At 35.0% G+C, this 27,406-nt stretch overlaps 2 protein-coding genes across 2 annotated transcripts in view; both read right to left on the bottom strand.

The window, feature by feature from the left end:
• LOC113496124 (semaphorin-2A) overlaps nucleotides 1–27,406 on the bottom strand; it is a 263,037-nt gene that overhangs the window by 178,915 nt on the left and 56,716 nt on the right. The window lies entirely within an intron of this gene.
• LOC113496125 (spermatogenesis-associated protein 17-like) lies at nucleotides 22,006–26,408 on the bottom strand. Its single transcript, XM_026875249.1, has 2 exons — nucleotides 25,516–26,408; nucleotides 22,006–25,375 (listed from the first exon to the last, which is right to left on the bottom strand). Exons 1-2 carry the CDS (start codon nucleotides 25,810–25,812, stop codon nucleotides 24,575–24,577), a joined length of 1,098 nt encoding a protein of 365 aa, XP_026731050.1. The 5' UTR covers nucleotides 25,813–26,408; the 3' UTR covers nucleotides 22,006–24,574.

Genomic DNA, 27,406 nt, shown 5'->3' with positions numbered 1-27,406 from the left:
AACAAGTTTCGACACCAAATTGATGTAGTAGCCGAAATATTAATTTGTGCCCAAGAATTTTCAGAATAGGAACTTTGTATTTAGGAAAATTTGATTCATTCAAAGTATTTCTTAACTAAAACAATAAGCGGATTCAATATTAATTTTGTAGCCAGTTAAGTATAAGTAATTGTTTTATTTAATGCGAGGTGTATTTTCGTAAGATGGTGACTGGGGAAATGACATTCGTAACGTATTTTCATGTCAGATGATAAAATGCAATAGAAAAAAAAACCATTCATTGTTTTATACTATTCTGTTAGCGTTGTTGTAAAAATGACTTAGTTGGTGAGATTATTATTCGAACCAATAATGAAACAATTTACAATCGATATCAATAGTTTTCAGTTTTCAATTTTCAATATGGTTAATATTGAAAACTACTATTATTGGTATTTCATAAAATTATACATATTTTTACAAATAGAGCATAGGTCTACATCTCAGGGCCGTGGGTCTCTGAAAGTAATGGTTTTTAATTAAAACAAGATGTATGGCTTAAATGCTTCAAAATGGGTACCAACTCAAACATTTTCAAGTCCATGTTTCAACAGTTCATTCTGTTTTTTACTTTTTCATTATCTGTTAGACGTTTCAGATTTTCAATTTGGAACTTGCATTACTCGAATTCTAGAAGGGTCAAACAATTCAATTTAAAATTCGAATGGAATAGCATCGCATATTGAAACTCTATTCCTAGCCTATAACTGGCACGCAAGCCAGTAGGTACTTAGTATACCTACTTTTACCACCAAGAAATATAGTAGAGGAAGTGACGTTTCTAGTAGTGTGACAATTAGTTGTTGATTAACATTACCGTAGCCAAAAAAAAATACTGATTTGTCACGAGCTATTTACACCTAATCTCCTGATATTTTACATCCTGAAATGAAACTTCTTATACGGATTTTATCGCGGTTTAATTTTAGATTTTAGTTTCCAAAGTTTCGACACCTTTGCAGGTGGCAAATTCGCGTAAACCTAAGAAACCACTATTTTACATCCTGATTTAAAAATAGTCTCAATATGAGTTCCTCTTTTCACCATCGTTTTTGAAGTATATTTTGTAATTGATACAAAGGGACAGCATTCAAGCGAACCACAGTACCTCTTCCATCACCTTTTATGATCCGAGGTTAACACGAACTTTGGCGACAAGTCTGTTCCCGACTGTAACAATTTAAACATTTCTGAAAAAACCTGCCTTGTTACGTATTTAATTTTGTAATTGTTACACCAGGGGGAGGTTAGAACGCAGTGGTGTTTTTCTGATCACTATCGCACATTGAAGTATTGCTTTAGTGACTATAAATGTTATAAAGTTGATGAAAGCTCCTGGAAAAACTCATTGTACGTACATAGTAAGCTTGCAAATAACCTATTGAGTGTATAATTTCGCTCTGATAATACAGTTGTAGTTTTTAGCCACACGCGCTGTTACTATGTTAGTTGCTTTTTATTGAATAAGCAATAATATTTTACTTCAGTTTTTTTTTTTATGAAAACAGAATATACCAAAGATTGTAATAAAACATTGGAGATATAACGGTTTTTTTTATAGTATCAAAAAGTTTGGTAAAATAGACTTGACGGTGACGTGCAACACAATAACAGCTGATTTTAGGAAGTCATTATTTATGGATAAATTATTTTCAGTCAGTAGCTGTTTAAAGGCTCTTTTGAAAACGCTAGTAAGTTTATAATTTCTTATGAAATAAAGATTCCCATTTCTAATAGTCCATCAGCACTAGTTACTTATATATTTGCAAGAAGCCGTTCGAATAATTAGGAGAAACAGTTGTTCCCTTTTTTATAGCAACACATTTCAGAAGGTTTGTGGTGAAGGTGAACTTTAAAATAATAATAATCAATAGATTTAAAGAATCTAAATACCCAAGTTTTTTAATGTCACTCCCATTAAAAAAAATATCAAAAATCTGTCCACCCGTTTTTAAAGATGTAAATTGCATTGTCATCGGTTTTGAAGCTACCCTGAAATTTTCAGCCCGCTAGCTTACCTATTGCCTCAAATTGAGTTACAGAAACCAATCGGAATGACAAACAAATGAACAAACAAGAAAGTGAGTGTATAAAAACGTGGGAAAAAAACAAACACTTGTTTCTATTATATACTTACGATAAATATTCGTACCAGCATGTCCGGAAACATGAAAAAGGACTTTTTTACGATTTCTGACGATCAAAGCTAAAAGTAGGTAAAATACATAAATAAAGGCAGGTGACCCAGTGTCCGACGCGAAGCAAAAAGAATGTTAATTAGATTAGTTTAATTAATTCAAACAAAATTGTTTGTGTGGACCTAAGCGCAGTCCAGTTATTAATTTTTTGTTTATTATGGTAGAGTCAGCTTAGCTGCGATTCAATTTTCTTTCGAAAAATATTTTTTTATTACATATAAACTAGCTGTTACCTGCGGTCTCACCTGCTTTTAATCGTAAGTGATCATGGCAACATAAAATCGGGATAAAAACTCTTTCGTCTTGATCCTGAATAAAAACTATCAAATTATGTGTGTTTAGGTGTATTATGAAAACTATTAATTTAGTTTCTTAAAGATACCCAATCGAAAACTGATTTTTAGAGAATAATATATTAAATGATTTAGAAGCAGTTAGTTTAGCAATAGTGCAGACTACTAACTGTGGGAGATTTTCTCACGTTCATTAAAACAGTTTGAAGCTACATTGTGGTTTCAGCGCCATCTAACGTAGGGTGGGTGTAGCTACACACGCAACACAAAGCTTAGCGCATGAAAAGTTACGCTCACTAGCGCCACCTCTCGAAACGTTGTTGAACTACTTGCTACAAACGAGTTTCAACAATAGATGGCGCTTTATCAAATAAAGCCGAAAGCTTTTTCGGTGTGTTATTGATTGTCCCTAGTTAGGCAGTTGATGCTTGTTTCCAAGTTTACTACAAGGTTAGGTTAAATGCTTTCTATTACATCTACGTTTGTTTTTTCAATGTTTGTTTATTCTCTATTTAATTCACAGAAATTCATTGATAGATGCTGTAAACTATTATGCTGCTACTTATATTATACTGTTTATAGCTTGTGACTATAATCTTTTCAATATTTTGTTTTACTTGCAAGATTCACTGTATGCTACAAAAATAACCTCAAAAAAAAACTGATTTTTGCAACTGCTTTACCTTAACGATAACAATACATAGATTTTAATTTAAGTACCTACTCAATGTTACGTTACCAATTTTTAATAAATAATATTTAAAAAAGACCAAAGATACTTACATCTCTACGTAGGAATATTTTTCCTGCAGCACATAAATTATTTACCAAAAAATACTAATAGGTATCTACCCAAGTTAGATCGTATCCAGATACTTTCTAGCGCATGTTTATATTCAGACACGTTCTGAAATTTAAACAACCGCTACCAAGTACAAACGATTTTAAACAATTCCAATAACCTCAGACCCAGGACGTCTAAGTTTTATACTCGTAAAGTCAACGTGAAGACAATGCCGTCACCAAGAATTCGAGCAAACATGCCATTACTTAACAGCAGGCGGAAAGGCACAATAAGATGACCCAGTTTCGTGAAGAAAAACGGACGTACACAACATTTGCACTTTTTGTCGCCTCCGAGTTACACTAGACGTTGTGGTCGACGCGATTTCTATGCTGGATAGCATGCAACTACACAGCGACATTGTTTTATTTAATCCTCTAAGCAATGAAGAAATGAAGATAGCGTTCCTTTTTTGTTTTAATTTTGCACTTGGACATGCATCTTAATCGTAACGCTTGTTAATTATCCGACGACGACATGCTATTCACCAAGAAAAACAGTTGATGCAACATTATTTAATTGAGTGACCACTTTTTTCACCTACGAAGACATAAGTCACGTATGAATGAATAACTAAATACTCCAGAGCAAAAAAACTAGTCAGGTACAAAAGAATAACGAAATTAGTGAGACGGTTCAACAGTAAAACGTGACTAACTATCGGAACCGACTTTATCGCATTGTATACTACAATGAATTAAGTAGCTTCGTGATCTCTAATATTATTGAAGTGGATCAGAAGCAAAGGCCAGTGAATTCAATAAATATTTCATTGTCAATGCAGTCCTTCGGGCTACGATGGCTTCATACCGTATGTTGTTTTGTTCTCATTAAATCAGACTGAAAACAAATATCCCCAGGGCGTACATGCAAATATTGGTCCATAACCGGAATCGAATTCACAATTGTGAGTACTGCCGCCTACCACCGCCTCTTAAAGCAGTGTTGTTGCAGATGTGCAAGCAAGATGGTGCTACGCGGCGTAGAGTCGCATCTCTTTTTCGCAATTGCAATAAGCATACATTTAGAGTTGGCGGTAGGTCCCCAGATGTCGGCATGTATTGAAGAATAATAGTAACAAATACGCAGCGAATTCAAGGTTTCACCGCCGAGGTTAAACCATCGATGCTCTTTTGTTCAGTTTGAATGGTATTTTTTTTTTTTCAAAAGCATTGTGTTTGTCTACAATACGGAGCTTAAGTAAAAAGTAAATAAATTAAGGAAAAATAAGTGTTTATTTGTAGTGAACACAGTACTACATTTAGGTAAGTGGGAAATGGCGCCTTTTGGTTGGTGATATCTGGTTTCAGTTTTATCATTATGTTTATAAGCATTTATTTAAATGATTAATAAGCATGATGAATGAACAAACGTGTGCACATGGATCGAAAAATAAAGACTTTGTTAATTTAAATAGAACTACACCTATCGTGTCTCTATTACATATTTTTTATGTGAATACCCCTTGAGATCTTATCTTACATATTTCCCAAAAAGCAATACTCATCTACTTATGGAACAAGTCCGGACGAGACGCCAAGAAATACGTAGAACGAACGTCTCAGCCGTCAGATAAAACTTGTCAATTATGATAATGATGTGACGTATACAACGTATCGAATTTAATATACTTAATAATGGGATAGAGACAAGGAGGCCTCAAATAATCTCTTAAAAAAAGACGCCGAGTACACCATGTCTAGAATATTCTACCTTGTTTCTTCCTACTTAGCCTGGAATATTATACTATTGTTAATTAACCAGCGTCCCTGTGATGTGAAAAATAATTATCTTAAGGTAATCTATCTCAAATAAAGTTTAACATTGGCACACATCTGCACACAGTTTAACAGATTGGCATAATGGTTTTAGCGATGAATTCAAATCTCTTAATGTTTATTAAACATTATTTGAAAGACACATTTAATCTTGTATCTTTCTTATATGTAGGTACTACAAACTAGCCAGCAATTCTTTCAAGCAATAATTTGTCACTATATTTGGAGCGAAACAAATGACTACAATTCTGTTCTATAATACCAACCAACGAGCTTGCCCTGGTTCGAAAACTAATCAAATATTTATAGTTGAATGTATAAAAAATCGGTCAAGGGCGCAACAGCGATTCTTGCGCTGAATATTCCACCCAAAAACAGGGAGGGATCATCTAAAAGTGATGTTAAATTTCGGATAGCGATTGAAGGATATATCTTACAAGTCTTTTGTAAGTGAGTTGTGTATTGTACGGTCAGAGACGAAAGTAGAGTATAAATACCATAATACAATAAAATGCATAACGTAAATGGCTGTATTTTCTCTTCAGCGTCAGCATGATAATGATTGCCTATTAGTATGACTTAGGACCGATGAAACGCATTAAAGAATTGATTTCTTGTGTCGTGGGAGTTTCACAAGCATTTAAGTCATATCCACGTGTATTCACGAACGCTTGTTTTAGTCTGGGTGTCTTTGTGCATGAGTAGCCAAAAAAATATGATTTAGCGATCTACTTCACTTTTTAAGCTACAAAGTATTCGTAGAAAAAAAAGCAGTAGTTATATAAGTTATTTATTGAAGTCAACTTGCGATAAGTTCCAGTAAGTTGTAGCAAGTTTGCTACTGTTAAGATGTGTTGTAAATACCTATAAATATTTGTACTTTTCTTGTCGACTATACTTTTGTATAAAGTAATACAATTATTGAAGCAGCATTTTGTAAAGCCACAGCTGTTTAGTTGTAAAATCGTTCGCTTAGGAAAAGTTGAAACGGTATTTGTAAGTTACTGATGGATGGGCTTTGTATTAGAATCGATTTTGCGGCTAAAAGTTTCCTTTATTAAACGTTCAGCTATATTCAAAACATCAAGTACTTATAAGAAAAAGTATACTTAAAGCTATTAAAAAAATGTATCACTTAGAGTCTTATTTATTTATTTATCGCATATGTTTTTCTAAGGTATGAAAGTCGTGACTAGATTTTATTAGTACCCTTAGTACCAATTCCTTCAAATCAATCTAAACTAATAGGTATAAGCTACCTCAATACCAGACATCATCGAAATCGGTCTAGCTGCTTGAGTGTGAAGAGATAACAAACATACACACACACGCCCACTTTCCCTACAATTCTTCTTCTTTCTTCTGTTATTTATTTCTTCAATATTCGCCGTACAAATACTCCATATAACCCGTGGCTAATGCCTCATCGGTATTTAATCCTGGGCTACTCGGTGGACAGGTGTGCTTCATTTGTCTTCGTTAGCAAAATGTCCTACACTCTATACGGATTACGAGATTCATCGCGTTTCTTATAGCAAAAATCAAGAAGTTTTTACGCCTGGTATTATGTTTTACCTACCATTATTCATACTTAAGAGTATTTGCTAACTTCGCTGTTATTTATTTTTGAATACACAAACGAAGCGATATTTTAACTTATTTCAAAAGTTATAAAATTTATCTTTGAAATCAATATTTTCATGTTCAAAGACTATAAAATTATTTAATAAAAAACGTATTTTTTGCTGGTTTTAATTAGAATATACCTTTTCAACGTTCTCTTAATTGATATACAATACATGTAATTTGAAACAGGGATCTGTTTATATAAAACACATCGGCAAAAGAACATCAGCCAAGCATAAATAAAGGAAGCTTACAACGTCAACTAAATCTGAAACTTTAATTCAAAATACAGGGTTTAACTGAACAAAATGACAGCCTTCGAACGAATTTATTGGGCCATCGGAAACAAGGGTTCGCAATACCGATGCAATGACGTGTCGCAGGTCGCATCCTGCGCGGTCGGCTTGTGACGTCATAATTCACGTCCATGTCCACCCGCATAGCAAGCGCATGAAATATCACCGATCTGTTCGAATTTACAAACGACCGTGCAGATTTTGAAATAAATGTCTACGGGTATTGAGGTGGTACGATAAGTTTATTAGCTGCATTATAGCTGTTTTGTCAGTAAAATAGTCGTTTTTATGTCTAAATAACGTTTGTCACAAAATCTGTAATAAATGAGAAATAGTTACAAGAGAGTATTTGACAAAAGAAACCTCTTTAGTCTGTCAGACAGATGTAAAAAATGTTGGAATTTTATTTTTTATTTTATCTGATGATCATGTGATTTAAAATCTCGTGTGACGTCACTTGCCATTACGTTTTCTACTAGCAATTGATATTATAACCTCCACTAAAAAACTTAAGTTCTTTTGATCTTGCTTAATTCTTATGATGTAATAAAATAGAAAACACTTTTTCATTTTTTTTTCTAAATATGTCTAAATAAATCTGTTATATCTAGATTGTAGGTCTGACAGACTATACCTACCGATTTAAATTATGAGATTTATTCGAATATCCTATTGGCTACATTAGAATTACTTTGCAATCTCTAAGCACAGTTAACTTCATTGTTTCTTGGCTTCGTTGACGTCATAGAACTGCGAACAGTTTCAGATATTGTAGATATAGCCTTTTCACACGATCGCACTTCACCGAAATTTTAACCTGTTAGCCTACAAACTCAAATAAAATTCGGTATTCAATGTGCAAATGGTTGAATTCTCAATTGTTTGTTGTTTTCAAAAATGCAGTTCGTAAGTTATGAGCTCTGAAACTGCTTTTTTTTTAACAACACTTTGTAGTTTTTACAGGTGAAGCTTTGGATAGATTTTTTTTTAATTTTGTTTTCTGATTCTATATTACATTTATTGACAGCAATCCTATATAAACATGGTCACCCGCATTTTTCGGGACTGAATTACAAAAAATACTAAATTTAATAAAATCACCTTCTTACTCACAAATAAATGTAAAAAGCCTCAACGATATTTTAAATATCGAAAAACAAAGAAGCATACTAGCAAGTAGAATTCTTAATAAAATAGCTTAGCTTCATAAAAACGCAGATTTCGCGCCTGTTTTATAATCAGTGATTAGCCGTTACCCGGCAGATAAATTGGAAAAAACTGACAGTCTATATATAAAAAAATCTGTCAAGTAATTTTAACGGTAACTTATTTGGTAGTGGTGAAACGGACCCTTAACCGAAAAATAAGATTAAGAATACATTAGAAGACCTCTCGACTAACATCAATTCACCTGCAGACTGGTTTTGATCACTAGCAACAATGCATCACAGCAAATCTCAGCTTCAAGAACACTAAACGATTGGAACCAAACGGCGTAACCAAAGGATTAATCCATTAAACGCTGACAGAAACAAAATGAAATAATAATTTGTCGTCGGATTCGACGTGCGGGAATATCGGTTTGTGTGTAGGTATGTGTAGGCATGTATAGGTATGTTCACGTGTCATCAATCACATCCTTCAGTCGCCAGGATCCGCTGCGGCAGTACATTAGCTCCTTAATTAAAGCTCCGAACAGCTGGCGCAACGCCACCGGCCGCGTCATACATTTCAATTAATTCTTGTCACCAAACAAATTTGGTTGACGACTATTTAATTATTAATCAAAGTTACATTGACAAATTGTTTTTGCGTCGTTTTAAATTTATTGGCAAACAATCAAATTTGGATCTGGCGTCCGCCGAGTAAAACATTATACATCCTATTGTGTGAAATTAATTTGGTTTTGTTGGAAAAAGTAATTGATATCTAATTATCTGGACGGGTAATTTGCATTTTAAGCAAATTGGGTTTTAACCGGTAAATCACAAAAATAATGGATTTTCATAAACATAACGTTTTTATAAACGAATATTTAAATAGCTGCCGTATGTTTTATCATATTTTATACAACATGTCAACAGATACAGGTAGGTAGGAAATATTCAAAATGTTCAAACAAGGTCAGAAATAATTGAATGTCGGATTGGTTGAATTACAAACAAATTTTCTTCTCAAACTTCGTTGTTAAGAAAACAAAGAAAACTTAAAGGTCGTGGCGTTATTGGATCTCCTTATATTTGGGTAAAGGGACCTGAATGTATTTGTTGACAAAGGATTTATTCTCGTAAAATTACAACGTGTGGCCACAATACATTTTGTACATTTTTTACGCGATTATCTTGTTGAAAAACAATTTTCTGCAAAATGCATCTTTATCGAGTAATATTAAAAAAACCAGGGTTGTCGCGTGCCGATGGCAGTTGCCGGAGTGACACCCGCCCTCCAGTCACTATAAGCCACTAATCGGCTTGTCAACCACAGCGCGAGGACATTGACTTTCAGATCACGTACTTGCAATCTGCATGCCATGACATTGTCAGGGGGACATAAAAAACACATTTTTTTTCGGTCCCACAGCGTCCGACTTAAACTATGCGCCAATCAGAAAAATCACCGCTTTTTCTTTATCGAAGGTCGGTTTTAAAGTTGTGTTTACTTTTTACAACATGAAAGAGCCAAGTACTATAAATTATTATTACGTTTAACTACTGCGAGAGTTTATTTTTTACAAAAAATGTCTACATAAAATGTCTCAGTCTTATTTTTTTATAGTATAAGATTTCTTATTATCAGTGACATAAAAAATATCGTGCAAAATTACACTACCAAAGCTTTTAAAAGGAAATTAAACCAGAAATGCTTCTCACGAGACTAACCTTCCTAAAACATTAATGCCAATCAACGTAATACACAACCAAATCCCAAGACCACCTACTGAGAATATGAACACAATTTTAGGTGTACAGCGTAATGTTTCCTAACCGTGTGTCATATGCTAAGCTGTAAGCAGTGTTACGTCATGTTCGCACACAAGTACATAGCGCCCCGGTCGGAGGGTAATTATCGCGACATATCCACACGATATTAAAGCCAACGTAAATTTGACATGACTTAAAATTAATCTCGAGACGTGATGCCGAGCCCAATGACAGCTTGCGCTTCGGTAAATTTAATAAAGAGCTGCTACTGATGCTTAGGCGTACTATCAAGATTGATGTTGCCAAAACATAGCAATAAAGAAATTTAATGAGATGATAACTCTTTGAGAATTATAGACAAGTTAACTTCGACATAGAGGCGTTATTCCTGCATATTTATCACACAACATAGTGACGAGATATAATGCGGAAATTCCGCACAACGCACTAGTAAATAGTTTATTAAAATGTGGAATTTTACGCACGCAACTTAAATGTTTTTTGTATTAGAAAAATCCTAAAAGTTCATAATACTTAAGGAGAACACAAAAGCTGCTGCACAAGTAACACCTTTGAAAACACCCAGAATCTTTGAATTCTGACTATAAATTTCAACTGTATATCCCCGTGCTTAGAATAGCAAACGTCTCTAATGCACCTGACACAATTACTATACAAAATGAAAGCATTAGTCTTCCTAGGTGAACAGAACTGTTTTAGATACAATCAACCCGTAATTAAGTCGTAGCAGTTGTTTATCACTGTCAACTAACCTTCACCCTTTTCACATTGGTAGTTAGAAGTTAGAAATTTTCGAAATAGGCACGTGTCGTGCACCTTGTTATTTGAGTGTACCGTCTGATTTACAACAACCGTTACTTGTGAGTGACGGTGACAAATGACGTCACTCGGCGGTCACGGCCCGTGTGTTTTGCGTCACTTGGCTGCATTCAGAGGCGCTCGTGACGTCACTCCGTATCTTCCCTGGCTTGTTTATAGCCGGCCCGCATGTTTGAGTTATGGCGTGTTTGTCTCACTCGTGACACCATGGAAGATGAATTTATGAGTAAGAAGAATGTGGGACACGGAATTTTTTATGTGTTTGAGTGGCGGCTGCTGGAGTGATAAGACTTTTTTTGATGATTTAGGCGTGACCGTGCTGTTTCGTTATTAGAACTGTGTGTGCTTGCTCGCATAACATGGTACGTCTTCTTTAACTGGCTATATAATGAAACTATACATTTTAGAACTAACGTGACAGTGTATTTCGCAAATAAAAAATTGTAGTATCATTTGCAATTTATCGCAAACATTTGATTTGCTGCATCAAGTCTAATAATAAAGCAATAATTTAAAAACTACATTTAGAGTGTTTCAGTTACTTTCATATTATACTTGCTACAAAGTCTTCTATTGTATAATAATACCTAGTTATATAGGCTCGACTATTCATACGAATCGGGAACCCGTTTACATAATAAACATCGCCAAAGGACTATCACGCAAACGTGCTTTGCAATAAGAATAGATAGAGCATGTATACGTGTTCCAGTTACCGTACCTTGAATAACTAGACCGAATAATAGCCGTAAAGTACGATCTACGTATATACAATACTAGACAATGTAATACGCCTATTTCGAGCCGTCTCTGATTGAACCAGGTACCTTGTAGTTTAGTAGGTATCTATAGTAATGCTAGATGGCAACTCCTTAGTTTGCAATTACGATGGTATGGTATCAGTCATCTTTGAATTGAGGTGAATATTTTGAATATTTCTGAGTCTTTGTTAATCAGAAACGGTGCAAAAATTATATTCTTGAATTTATATCATTAAAGAATAGAATAGACGTCATACACACGTATAAAATGTTTACTTACATTATATTATGAGTTGACCTCATAATATAATGTTAGTAAACATTTTAGAGGCGATTCATTAGTTAAAACTTAAAAGAATGCAAATAAGAAGCAGTTGATGAAACTTACAGCTTCTTGGTGCATTTGTCAATTTGATTTGCTCTATGAAGAATGTAGTATATAAAGTTTTAATGCTGACACGCTTTTAATACCACATCCATATTGCTTTAAAATAGAGCGGTAGGTCCGCAGGAATAAAAAATAACAAAAAAAAAGTAATCGTAAAAAATATAATTATTACCAGTTAAACATTGTGTATTCAACTCAGACAGCATTCGCAAAAGCAAACGTAATATTTCTAGAAAATTAACTTCTGTATAAATTACCATAACCTAAACTCAGTAACTTTGTTCACGACCAACAAAGTTAAAGGAGACCAACAAATCACGTAATAAATCTAGAAATCTATTCGAGTCCAATTAAATCAAAGCAGAGCTACAACAAAGGCAGAACGCATGGCCGCTCGAGACTCATCAACTTTCATTAACACGTCGAAGTTTTAATGATGATAAATCATGTTTAAGCATATTCAGAATTATTCCTCTCGTGTAATGAGAACTCGTCTTAGTCGGATAATTACTAGCGTCATTAATAACGTACTGGCGACGGATGAGACGCGGTATTAATAAGACGTCAGACTCGACATTTGTGTCATAACTCGATAAATTAAGGATTGTAATTACACGCCGCGTATAGGGTTAAAAATGGCCTGTCATTGTTTTGTGACAGCTGGTTAGACATGACGGTAAACGATGGTTCGTGTAGATACGTTGATTGTACAGGTACTTATGTAATTAACTGCTATCAGTTTTCCAGTAAACTAATTGTATGCAAGTAATTATAATTTTTTTGGAAGTAACGTTAAAGCTCGTTAACACCCAACACAGTATTTTCGATTAAAGAGTAAAGTATCTTATTCTAAATTTAAATAGTAATTATAAGCGAATTAGCCAACTTGATTAAGATAAGCCATATAGCCTAAGTTATGTTTTCATTCTCAGCCGTTACCCGAACTAACTTGGCCATTAATTTTCCGAACTAATTAGTACAGGTACTCAAGCCCACTGTTAATAGAAACGTCTTTTGAATTCATTCAGTACGAAATTAAGAGTGCGGTGGTAAAACGATCCCAATTATCTCGAGTTAATCAATGGAACATTTTGTTTGAAGGAGTCCATATAACCTAAAGACCTTGACTTGCGTGAATATTCATTTTACAGCTTGAAATTAAAGAAAGTCATCTTGTGTATGAATATAAACAAACTTGTGTGCTACGCCTACGAGGTTTCGTAGCCAACTGTGCGTAGCACCGCTACGTGATGAGCTTCGGAGCAAACCGTGTAGCATAATATATTATACATATTTCTACGTAAGTAGGTAGCTTACGTGCTTTACTTATTCAGAAATTTCTGGGATAGCTCACCACTGGTATTGCGTTATAGGAAAAACTTTGTGGGTAGAGGAATTCCTATTGGAAAAATGGGACTGTGTACACGAAATCGATAAATGAACGATAAACGTGTACAGTTTCGATACACGTTACCTGCGCAAGTGGTTTGGTGTATTCATCAACAATAGGTGCTGTAAAGTTTGGAAGCGATCGATTTAATAAGACTACATCGCGATCGTTGGGCTACGTGGCCTTGGAAAGAACACGTACATAATTTAAAGGCGGAAGAAACCTTGGTTTAATTAATTTCAGTGTATTTAATTTGAACTTTGCTTTATAAGAGTCTCTATAGCTCGCACTTATAGAGTGTGTAGGTTGAAGCGAATTGAATGATTCAAAAATTTTGGTCTCATTATAAACTATAGGTATTTAAAATAGAGTCATTATGTTACTAAAAATAACAATTTTTTTGTTCAGTGGTTCAAGTTTTAATAAAATATTAATTATTATTTACCGTCTATAAAAAAAAAACTGTATCCCAAATTAATAAACTTTCCCCAATTTCCACGCAAACTAGGGATTCTCATCTGAAAATCTGTTTATTTTCAATACTTACTGATAAAAAGGCATTAGAAATACGTCACTTTAAAAGAATCAACGAACTAACTATCACAGTTCATGAGATGTCAGCCTGTTGTCAGAAGGAGGTACAGACTGACAGACAGCGAAGCCTCAGAAATAGATTTCTATTTTTATCCTTTGAGTACAGAACTCTAAAATTAGGTCATATAGGAACATAAAACGGTTCTAGCATTAAACACAAAATGATCGTGATTGCATTTTATTATTCCCACTAAAATGCGGCACGGTATCAATGAAGTGTCAAAAACGATAGTCCCTGCAAAATAGCTTTGTTTCCCCACAATTATGAATTGATTAACTGCTATTTTAGATCCGGATACCGGTTATAGATTAAACAGTGTTTTAGCCGAGTTCATTTGAAAGTGGTTTGGATAACTAGGTTTGTTTTTAGTATTAATTTCAAGCTAACTAGGACGAACTTTAATTAATTGTGGTTTACTCAACAAATTATGTCTAAGTTATTTTGAAATGAAATGGCACACTTGTTACTAAAAATACATTTCTTTATCGTGATCAATATCAATTGGTTTTGTATTACATTCAATTTTTTATAATGGGGTAAGTAAAACGGCTTATTCTTTTTTAATCTTTGCATGTTTATTTCCGTTAAGCCAAATAAAGGCACAAAAGTTATTTCTGGTTATTCACAATTTGAATAAACTTGATGCGAAATCATGTTTCATTACAAAAACAAAACCTGCAAAGATAACATGCAAAAAAAGTCCATACCTAAACTTTTCAAAATAACATTCATTAAATTGGATTGCAAGGCAAGTAGATATTGATCATATGAACCCATTTTATCAAATTAAATGGGTTCCATCGGATTGAGGTTAGGCCTAGCCGTGACAGCCTCAGGCACAAGCGGCTACACCTTCGCGTAATTGCATTGTGGTTTCTGCCTGTAACGTATCGCGCACGTAATCCCTGCTAGGGGTTCTAAATCATTACCTATTTAATTACCTCATTATTTAATCTAATTCACATCCACAAATATTGGTTTTATCAAGTAATATTGGCGCCAATGAAGGCACGAGAATATACAATAGAGTATTTCTCTCAAAAAAAAATAGCCCGATAGGAAGATTGAATGCGTATTTTCATATCATTATACAAATAGCCACAACGTAGTTAGGGAAAAAAAGGTTTTTTTTAACTTACTAGAGTAATATATATTTCTAAATACGGCACGAAAAATATTATGAGCCAATCAAATAAAAACTAGGCACATAAAAACCGTGCCAAAAAATGAAAATGAAAAACAGGAAAAACGCATCAACGGCAATGACACGCGGTCACAAACGTATTTCACCTTTAAAGCTTCATAACTTTACCATTCCACTGAATATTGACGATCTAAATTCGAGTACCCAATGCTTCCACTTTTAGTAGTCACGATAACGATTTAAATTTTAGAATCGAGATAATATTTACCCAGCCTAGTTTGTTTAGAATTTGAATATTTACTCAACTGATTTGTTTTCAAGCTAAATGGTCACCGCACATTACACAAGGCCCCAATTCTGCTATTTACGAATGCAGAATTATAAAACGAAAATGTCAACTTTCGTTTTATCTTAAGCATTTTTCTACGCAATAATTGGAAATTCAGTGTGGGACGCTAAACTCAAGGTCAATACAATTAAGTTTCAATTATTGTATTGGCAAAATGCCTACGAGAATAGGAATAATTTCAAATTTAATCCAATTGCCATTCATTCCTCGGGCATTGTAAAATAGCAGAATCGGGGCTCTGGTCTATTTACGTAGAACGTTAATACATTACCAAACTATTGGTGGAACTGCAATTGGAACTACAATTGAAACAATTCATTGTGCCTAATCTATGATAATCAAATATTAACTGTACGTGCCGCAATATAGCCTTTGATTAACCTAAAAGTTACGTGGTTAGAATCCCGATAGCTATGCAATAGGAACAAAATCGAATCATTTATCGTTAGTTATATGATAGATAAATTAATATAGAGCATACGTAACAGTAATTTCGATACTAATTATATTTAATTTACATTGCTTATATTCAGTGGTCAATTGTATGTATGTATTAGCAAAGATTTTCACGTTCAGAATGACTTTGAAAAAAATGGTTGTTTTATTAGATCAAAAGCCAAAATTTGATGTCTTAGGCGTATAGACTCGGCCTGCGATTTTCCTGTTACGGAACATTGAAGGGTCGATGAACTCCCTAAAATAGGGATGTGCTACACCATCGCTAATGATGCTAGTTGATACTAACTGTTTGAATCAGATACGGCGAGAATATTTATCGTGTTCTTTAATATAAACAATGTCAGTTCAGTTTTAATTCATGTATCGCTTTATTTGGAAGTACATGCGGCATATTATAAGGTTACTGTTTGCATTAATATCTAAAAAATATAATAGTAGGTAATATTATTATTTATAGATATATCTAACTTATTCTTAATTTTTTTAATAAAACACGTTTAAACTAAACTCTATACCCCATAATTAAGTAATTAACAAGACTTAATAATACTTAAAACTATTTTCATTTTCCATTGCATATTAATGAGTAAATGTCTTGTCAATGTGGAGATGCCTTAACGCTCTACAAAAGCCCTTTTCAAGGGAGCCAGCCACTCGCACCTCAGCATGTAGTAACATGTTTGTTTATACGTTTCACACGTACTAGGAATGTGTCGGCAATGTCGGCACAAGTACTGTTCGCGCTTTCAACTACTAAAGGATCACTTTTTACTGCGTTTCGACGTTTGAAGCGAATGCATTGGTTTCGTAAAACTAACGAAATCGATTTTTGTTTTCGAATAGCTTTTGGCGAAATGGAATCGTGTGACTCAAGGATTGTGATATGCTTATAAACTTTTTTTAAAGGTTAAAGTAACAAAGTTTAATTCCAGGATAAAAATATGGAGTTTATTTGATCTTGCATGCTTATCTAAAAAACTTCTTGTTGATAATAAAATAAATGATGTTGGATAGCCAAAGGCTATTGAGGAAAGTCAGTGGGGAAAGTACCAAATACCAAAAATGAGCAAAAGAAACCATAGAGCTTAGCTGGATCTATGAATAAACATTGACTGATACTAATAGACCTCGAGGCCCTTGAAAACAATACTATAGTCAATTAAATCTTTGTTGTATTTTGTACTGTAACATAAGAACTTGTTGATAAAACAGTACCTAGTTTAAATTTGTTTTAACTATTCCTTTGTCAGACAATCTGTACTAATGTTATATATAGAAAATAATCTCTATTCGTCTATTCTCTGTACCTATTACGTTTTAACGTGTAAGTACATGTGACTTGTATACTTTAACTTGATATGTATGTAGTAACAGCTCACATTAACAGGGAAAAGACCTTGCTCTATGCTGTGTAGTGCGCTGTGACTCTTCCAAACTCGGATACAATTACTGAAATTTAAAAAAAAGGCAATGCAAAAGAATGCACGAATAGCCTAATGGTTGAGGTCATAAAGACAAACCCACCGTGCGCGACGTGTCGCCGGTTCAATCCTCGCGTAGGACAAGCGTTTGTGTGATCCACGCACGCTTGTTCTGAGTCCGGGTGTCTTTGTGCATGTGCTTGTGAAACCATTCGCGACCCAAAGATTAAAGTCCTTAGTGCGGGAGACGTTTTAAAAAACTTCCATGTTAAAAAACTAGTCTTAGATAAATCTGATTTGCTAAAACCTTTGTTACACCCACGTATTATTGTGGTCAACTTCTCGAGAATAAACTTGACTAGATCATTAACAATAAATACAAAATTAAGCTTTTTCATGTGAAGTTTTAAATGTAAAACACGTTTACAGGTACATTTCATTAATTAATTATAATACAGTGATTACGCCATTTGTTAACGTGAAAATTAAATACTGTGCTGTATTTTGTGATATTATAATGGTAACATAATCGAAATATGTAGCAAGTTAATGAACCTAGTTACGTTCTTACGCTGGTTTAAATATAACGGTGCTTAATTAACACACTTACAATTTGGAATGTTTGAAATGATAATTGTTGTAATATTTAAGAAGAAAACTAAAATAATCTTTAACCACAGATATAAATTTGCTGAAATGAAACAAGCCCACACCACCTATCATTTTGATACATATGAGTGATTCAGTCGTTGATGATGAGAATGTTTGACAAGATAAGTTTAAGACCTACTTTGAATAACATAATTAACTTGTAGTAATTTTCCTGATAATGAAAATCCTTTGTTCATACTATACACAGTAATTGCAATAAAAATAAGATTACAACATATTTTAAGCCCCATTACGTATATTTTAAAATAAAGTGCCACGTGATAAAGTGCCGAAAAAAGCAAAACACTGCTTTCATCAAAATGGCAAGCGAATATTGAGCGAAGTGACCGGAAAATTCGATAGCATTCGGCAGGCGAGGGTGGCGCGCAAGCGGCAGCGGGGCCACGAGCGGAGCGGGCAGCGGAATTACGCTCCACTTGTACGCGCTCAAAGCACCCGATGAAACACTTCCACTGTACTAAAATTTCGCTAAATTGAAAACCCTCGCGTTTAGCATCAAGCTTTTAGTGTGAAGCATTCATCGAAATTGTTATTTCGTATTCTGTTACAGGTATTTTTCAATTAAAACCTTGATGGTTGTTTGAAGTGGCGTTATTCAATCGTTCTTGTTTGATTGGTGTTGGTAACAAAATGTAAGTATAGCTAGAATCGGAATAGTTTTCTGTAACAAAAATGTGGTAGAGCAAACACAGACGGTTCGCGATAGAATTCTGTTTGTTTTTGTTTATTATTATAAAACAACAGAATTTATTTTAAATACGAAAAATATGACCATCTGCGAAATTATTTCAAAATGCCTGTTATGCATGTTTTAAGTTCCATGACCATCCCGTCCAATTAGATTGCAGCAATCTGAATACTATTAGAGCTATCTATAGTGTAGCGAAGACTCCGTATCAATCGGATAACCGGGTCCAATCAGTCGAGACCGGCCACCACTTAGCTGATAACACCAATAATTACTGCACAGTGTTCCGTCGAGAACAATCCTTACTTGTTTTAACATATGTAGGTATCTAGGTATAAATAGCTTGTTAGCTAAATGGAGCAACATATTACTTGAGGTTCAAGAGGCCCAAAATAGAACAACGTTTATGCTATGAATGAACTAACGAGGTTTTGGGTAACATTAGATTTTTGATTTCAAAAACATACCTTTATTCATTACCCTACTGAGACAATTAGATACCTGTATAATTGGACCAACGGTAAGAAAATGGCGCAATTAAATATTTAAAATTTTATTCAGATTTTTAATTTTTGTTACTTAAGAAATTATCAAAATTTTACAAATTCTTAAAACACAACCCAACTCTATTAACAATACTCCAACCAAAAAAAACATCCAATAAATAAATACCCTCAGGTAACGAACGAATCGGGCAACACCTTGCGTCCCTATAACGAGGTCGGAGATTTTCTTTCATTCTGTATTATTGCAACACCTAACATGAAAGGCACAATTCACGTGTTGCCGGTAATAACAAGATTACGTGTACAAGGCAAGCCGACTTACGGATGACTGGAGTGACGCAGTACCTAAGTGCTTGGCTTATTACACTAGAGGCCAGGTTGAATCCCCCACACTGACACTGTAATTCTATTTTCAAGTACACTAGAGATGTGTTTGTAAATTAATCGTTTAGTACGACTTATTACTCAGAACCAAGTAAATTATGTGACATACTTTACCTGTTTTTTATAGAACTATATTATTGCTGACTTATAGTTTTTTTTTTATGTAGTCTGCTTTAGATCCCACTGCTGGGCAAAGGCCTCCCCCGTTCTCTTCCACACTTCTCTATGTTGTGCAAGTTCCGGCCACGTGCGCCCCGCGTATTTAACTAGATCGTCACACCACCTTCGTCGCGGACGGCCCCATTGCCGATGTCCTTCCTCCGGCGTCCAGTGTGTGACGATTTTTGCCCAACGGTCAGGCTGCATTCGCGCGACGTGATCAGCCCACTCCCACTTTAGCCTGGCTGTTTTTTGCCACTTATAGTTTAGAAAGTTTTATTTTTGCCGTCTAAAAATCCATCCATACATTATCTTGAAGAAGAGAAGCTTTATTTTACCTAATGATTAATTTTATTGCTAATTATAATGATTCATTATGCTCACTTACGTTAAAACTCATGTTGAACATAATTAGAATTGCCTGACTAGTTTAGAACCCAAGCGGAGTCCACAATCATGAGCTAAGCGACGACGGCGGCGGGCGAGCGAAAACCTATATGGAGATCTTTTTTTTTATTTTTCGTTTGTTTGTCTAATTATCTGCTTAAGCATGATAAGCATGATCACAAAATACATTTTCGTTGATTTCACGCTTTTTACAGTTTAAACTGTCTATTTGCTTCATAATAAAGGCTACTCAGTAGAAACAGTAGAGTTTGCGTCGAACCTCGATAGTTGTTGGAAAAACTTAAGTAAGAACTAAGTATCTTTTTACACAGAGTCACAAGTTTTGAACGCTAGGGAAACTTTCACAATTCAATTTTACTTCTACAACTCAAACAGTGAAGAACAGTTCTAGATATTTTTATAGACACACTGATCGGAATAGCGTTAACGAAGAAAAAGTCTATAGACTACTTATTAAAAAAGGAGTAACGTCCTTAGTAGCAGTGCAGGATTCGCTTGCATTGATGAAGAATAAATGCAAAATATCTCTGAATTAATGAACAGACTTTGCTGTCTTTTTCATAGTTGAGTACTTTATACTTAATATATTTTATTTCAAATATTTAAAAAAACTCAACCCACTCGAAAATATAGCAGTGAAAAAATGTATGTCTATCTAGCTAGGATAATATTTTTTGTAAATTAATAGCAACCAAAGGTTTGCGGTTTCATGGTGAATGTTCATAGCAAAATCCATCAAAATAACTTTTGTGGTTGGTTTGTCGAAAAGCCACATGGAAACTTTTGCATAAATATAACTTATCTAGGCTGTGCCCGCGGTTATGCTTGCGAAGTTACATGTTATCATAACAAAAAGAACGAGCATCGTCTGATAATCATTTCCTGGTAATTTGAGAGCCATTCAGTTATTACCGAAATAAAAATAGTGTTATAGTAGCAGTAGTGTAAATTTTACTCGTGGTCAAGATTTTGTGTAATAATTGATTCATTGCACAAAATCATGACTATGATTGGAAAAATATTTTTTTGCCCTAGCCTTGTAGTATGAAAAATATCAGCGCCCGTAGTAGCAAATATACAAATTTATTTCTTGATTAATAAACCCACCTATTCCTACTCATAACGTCCATATTATCTGTATTTACCGCGTCCCTGAATCCCCTCGCGCGCTCAGGCGTACACCGGGCCACTAATTACTGCGTACCACGGTTCGCCCGCATTTTTCATACAGATCACGGACCCACTCAACTCGGCGGTATCGATTTGGAACTTTACTAGAAATCTCTCGAGTATCGCCCGAGAGTCAACGGAATACAACCTAAGAATGCCCCTTTGTCGTCTTTTAAAAAGGTTTGATATTACTGCGAACTAGTACGAACCATTGTTACTATTTTTCGAATGTTTTTTGATGGTTAGTTTTGGTGTTATTTTGAAGCTTAGTCCAGCTGACTCGGATAAAATAATCAGAGTATGCTACACATTCATGTATCCAAATGAATGCACTAAATTTATTTCAAAATGATAATAAAACCGACGTTCTTAACAAATGTCTGAACTTTAACGTGTAATAAAAACCTTAAAACGGATAAGGCCATTTAAAAAAATCCAATGGCTCAGGTTTACTGTATCCATGACCCTGTCAGTGAAAAATTAAGTGACTGTACGGATAGTCGAGTGGTTGAGGTCTCGCGCCAAACCCACTGAGTGCGACGTTTTGTGGGTTCGATCCTCACGTAGAACATAGATTTGTGTGTGATCCACAAATGCTTGTAGTGAGTCTTTGTGCATGTGACTTGACCGTTTGTGAAACCCCGCTACACAAGGATTAAATCCCTTAATGTGGAAGTAGTAAGAAATTTATTTTAAAACGAAATAAGTACCATTTATTTTCCACCACTATATTTTAAGAAACTACCTCAAGTCTTTCTAACTAGAACATTGCCGTTCCCGCAAAGAAAAAGGTAAGAATTATAAGATGCTATATTTTTCTCCTTACGAGCGCGAATGCTACGTTCATAAAGTTTTTGACTTATGTTACTAATATAGTGAGCGTGTGTATTTTAGGTAACTTTTATGTTTCCTCATAGGATATGTTCCGAGAATTCCGCCATATTAGATGTTCTACACTATTTCAGCAAAGAGGCTTAGCTATATTTTCTTTTTTTTCATATTTCAACCAGGCCGTAACTAAGTGAAATCTGATATAGTCCATTCCAGATCTTAACATCACAATTAATATTAACCATATCTGAGTCAAAATGTGAAATCAAACCTAAATGTCCATTTAAAAAAGATCTCTTTGCCTGTTTCAACTTGTCTAATTTACTTCCAATGTTTATAATTATTTCCACAGCGTAGCCACCTAAATTCCATGTAAACTCAATAAGAAATAAATTTAATAGTCTCCCAGACCCTTTTCTACAAAAAGCCAATTTATTCAGATGTAGCAATTTAGCGATTACAAAGCTTAACATTGTTAAAAAGTTGCTTACAAAATGTTCCGATACACTCGTTTGAGGTTCAAATAGAATCGATAACGAAAATAAAGCCAGTATTAGGAGTTTCGAAATTTAATTTAGATTCGATTAGAAATTTAAATTATTTATTTATCAAACTGATTAAACGTGTCCAGTATTAATTAACCTGTTAATCCATGTTAGGACGACAGATGTTAATTGTTTGCTTTGTCATACGCTTGTATTGACCTGAAACGTATTGGAAACTAATAACTACTATTTGTTTAACTCTGTCTATGAACCAACTGGCAAACAAGGACATCCTGTATTAATCCTTAGACCAATACGTCCTATTAAATACACAAGTTATGTGATTTCTGTAACATACGTGTAATCTATTGGTGTTAACGTTGAAGATAATGAGAAAAACATGAATGAAAAGCAGGTAAGTTCCTATGCACACACTCCATAGAAGGGAGGTGTGAAACAAACAGTAAATCAGTGTCGCACTTCAGTCATATTTGAAAATAGCTAGTTCAGTCGTTGTAAGCCCGGCTGAGGCGTCTAGTCCCCATTTCACGCGTGCCGCGGCTCGTTGTTTTCTTTTTTGCACTTCAACTAGTCGGGTGCGTATCAACGGCGTGGAGTGTCGGCGGGTGTAAATTGAAACACTTGCAAATTTACCCCATACATTATTCATATCCCAAACACCCTCAGAGCGAGAGACTCTGACAGTTACAGTAGACGCAAAGTTTACAAAAGTGAACGGAAAATAAACATATATCGCAACACGGTTCTGCTTGTGACCTTGACACGGGATCGACGTTTCTTGGATATTGGATTTTAGTCGTTCCCAATAGAGTGTACATTTAATAAATGATAGGGACCGAATAATTGTTTGAGGTACCGCGACGCAAATCACACCCTATTTTAGCAGCTTCGTGGCACATAAGTAAAGTGGGTCAACCATTATACGTCTAACAAATGGGTACCCGCCTTAAGTCGGGCTGTGCAATAAGGAGTCGGTTCAGAAACCCACAACCTGCATTATTCTGACCCTAATAAATTCGCCGAGTCAAACGGGCATTGTCAGACAAATGAGTTTGAAGACGTACAGTAAAGATACTCCAGCCATAATAGACTGAAGCGCAAACTCGAATATAACACAACTATATTACCGTTATATTTTCTTAGTATGAACACGTAGCAGTATTCGAATGCTACGTGAAATATGCTTTGCTCTTGCAAAATATGCGAGAATATATCGATTAGTTTTCTTTCTGAGTAAGCTCGTCGTAAAGCAAACATTCAGCCAGATGTTATGTATTATGCAATACAAGGCCGTTTCATAAGTTTCACACTTGGTGCCAGTTTAAACGCATTATCATGTTGGCTATAAAACACATTTATAAACAAATTTGTAAAACTACTATGAAACCTGTAAAATACCAGCCTAGCCAAATCAGGCCGTCGTGGATGTACGGTGTGCAACATAAATAGCTTAAACAAGAGTTACATCGCATGCAAATTAAGATTAATCTGCTAAAATTCAAATAAATATCTTCAGCATTTATTTGTTATCAAAAACAAACACTGGAACATGATTTAGGACAGCAAAAAAAAGTATCCGACTAAAACCTATACAAGCGTAATGGTAATTTACAAAACACATTTTCCTTGGAGAGTTTAACGTAATTTCTTTCTCACCAAGGCGTTTCCTGAAATAAATTACAAGTGTAAAATTCACAACAACAAAAGAGTAACAACAAAAGGCTCGCGGCTCGCAACATCCGGACGACCCTTCCAAACTTAGCAGCCTGATTACGGATTTCCGAGCGAAAAAAATAAAGGGAGAATAATACGCATCCATGTAAAAACCCGAGTGTTTTTAAACAAACCACTCTTGTGTTGTTAATGTTAACAGACAAAAGTTGATCTAATTTAGAAAAATCGAGAGCGCTATTCTTTATCGATGTTTTCGACGGAACATTTTCGTCTCAGAAGGACGTTTATGTGGAAATCGACGTAGTCGAACAAGGCGGGGTCTGGTGTGTAATGTTTGACGTAGAGATGAAACCGCGGGTCCTTTGGAGGAGGTTGCTTAGCGTCGCCTCCGCCAGTCTTAACCACGGTCGGGGTTGGTGTCGGGGCCGGCGCAGGAGGGGACGTCATCGATGTTGACCGAGAGGCTGTAAACGGACCTCTGCCCTCACATGGCCCCGGCGGCCTCGGTCTCTTCCACAAAAAGGGTTCTTTATGAATCCGCCCGTGATGGGTCGCTTTATGCCTGTTATCCTCTTTTTTCTGAACGGGCGTTGTCAGTTCATACATTTCGGCCAAAGATAGGTACCAATAGTCGGTTCCGTCCCCTATTATAGGAAATAACCTCTTATTCGAGAAAGCCGGTCTGTGTTTTCTTACAAACTCATCGTATTTTCGTTTCAATCTCTTCATATATTCGGTGTAATGGATCGATTTGAGTAGTTTTTCGAATTCAGATAGTTCCGTAGTAGCGGGTTCTGAATATACGCCAGCACAGACAAATGTTCTCAGTAAATGGTGCAATTTAAAAACTACGAAGGCCAACCACTGGCGTGCTTCCTCTTCCAAAATCCTGAGGTCATCTGCTCTACTTCTGATGCCAAATTCTGCAGCTTCAGCCGCTCTTCGTTCACCGCGTTCTTTGACTGTGGCCAACCATCGCCTATATGTGCGATAGCAGAACTTGGTGCGTCTTGAATAATGTCCGCGCCAAAGTGCCTATAACCAAACGAATAGCTTACCTTAAGGACACGAATTCAAATTGTTTTAATTTTAATTGTCCTAATGTGTACATATGAGATAGAATGTTAATTTCAACAACGCTGTGGATAAAATAAAACCAGAACATAACACCATACCTGAATACTCGTAGCAGCTTTAGCGTAATGTTTGTCATGTTTATTCCTGACAGCTCTCCTGAGAGCAGCCCGGTATGCTCTCCTGGCTAAAAACATTCTAAACGCGCACTGTATGATCGTAGCATTCTTAGCTAACCACTTCACATGTTTCCTGATAAGGTGACCACGGACTATTCGGATCATTATCATCACGGCAACAAATTTCTTGTGCCTCCGATTTTCAGCCAAATCGGCCCTCTCCTGCAACTCGATATAGAATTCATTTGCAGTTGGCAAAAGCCGTCGTACAGAAGCCATTTAGATTATTTAATTCTTATCGCCAGTTCGTGGGTCGACATTAGCTGTCAAATGTATCTTCAGGGAATTTTAATGGCGGTCTTATTATTCATGCCAGTAGGTACGATTGGCGAGTCCACAGAGATTTTATTGGTTTGACATTACTACGAATATTTCATGGTTCGTTTTTATTGAACCTTCAATTTTAAGCTACGAAATAAATTATGTTATAAAAATGTACTTAAATTTAACCAGCGAATAAATAGTTAAGTACTTTGATAGAAATTCCTGCACAAGTTTAAAAATATATTTTATTAATTGATTTTTATTAAACAGTATGTACGATTTATTCGCATGCCAAATTACAAAGTCGCATTGTAATAATAAAGACAACCTAACTTTATTCAGACATTGCTTCCTACCTGTACCCTCTTCCTCGTTCTCACTTAATCATAATGACACTTCTGGTACCTTTTGAGCTACCGTAATAAGTTCAGATATTTTTTTATTTGGGCCCTTAAATGAGGCGGTGTCTCGGTTGCCCATTTCGTTATGTTCCCCTCCAGCAACGGTACGATGTTTAGAGTACTCCTCACCCCTCCAGGCTACCATGTGAGACATCATGAATAATTCAACAATCAAATTGGCAAGGTGTGTACGCCTGTTTATTTATTTTCACCCGAATTTTGTGGTAATTTTTATTCGTGTGTTTTCAATTGTATTGCTCGACACAGACTATTTTTTTCGTAAATATTGAATTTTATTTCATCAATAATTATTATGTCATATGATATTAGACTACAAAATATAATATTTTAGGAATTCAATTACTTAAGGCAATCCGCGAGTAATTCATTTTGAAATCTCCAAAGCGCAGTTTTATTCATCGAGTACTATGAGTATAACTCAAATTTTATTAACACAACAAATAAAATATTTACTTCGTATTTATCCTAGTATACGTAAAATAGTAGTAAAAATGAAGGTACTTCATGTTTCCTTTCAGACTTATGTTATAGTATTAAACAAATACAGTAAATTATTCATGAAGAGAGTTGAATGCTAAGAAGGTAATAAGGCATTTTACACACTGACTGCCTTGCGTCGCTTTTTATGAGTGACTGGATAAATACGCAACTCTTTTTCTCAAGTTATGTATAGAACTCTTTTATAATAAAAATATAAATCGTGTATAGCAAAACCTTACTTATTTGTATTAAATATTTAAAATAACGTTTATTGTCTTAATTAATTTCAAACAAAATGGCATACATTTTTTTTATTCCTTTCACACGGATATGAGCTCTTATGATTTGTGAGTATCCAATCACTTTCTTGAACAGATGTGAGTGCAGTGGTATTGACAATGCCCTTATTACAATACGGTAAGGTTGAGTTTTGTTATTAATGAAATTAGCAAACTTGCGTCGTATCTTTAAGAATACCAGACCTCCTTGGTCATACTTCCGACTTTTATTTACAATTTACCTCTCAGAATGAACGGCCGGCTTATACAAACCGGTGAAGCCTACTAAAATCTTGGTTTGCAAAAAGGGGAGTTTAATAATTAATTTATAAAAACCCCGCTCCAAGTTTCTTAGACCGAAAAAGTAAT

Source organism: Trichoplusia ni, chromosome 7, assembly GCF_003590095.1.
Source record: "Trichoplusia ni isolate ovarian cell line Hi5 chromosome 7, tn1, whole genome shotgun sequence".
NCBI lineage: Eukaryota > Metazoa > Arthropoda > Insecta > Lepidoptera > Noctuidae > Trichoplusia > Trichoplusia ni.
The sequence above is the reverse complement of the archived record's forward strand: the minus strand, read 5'-3'. Positions and strand labels throughout refer to the sequence as shown.

Bases quoted from the DNA above. Each gene is read 5' to 3' on its own strand.
- LOC113496125 (XM_026875249.1), bottom strand. From the start codon at position 25,812: ATGGCTTCTGTACGACGGCTTTTGCCAACTGCAAATGAATTCTATATC. The intron at 25,376-25,515 runs GTATGGTGTTAT...GTTTGGTTATAG, and splicing joins AAGCTGCTACGAGTATTCAG to GCACTTTGGCGCGGACATTA.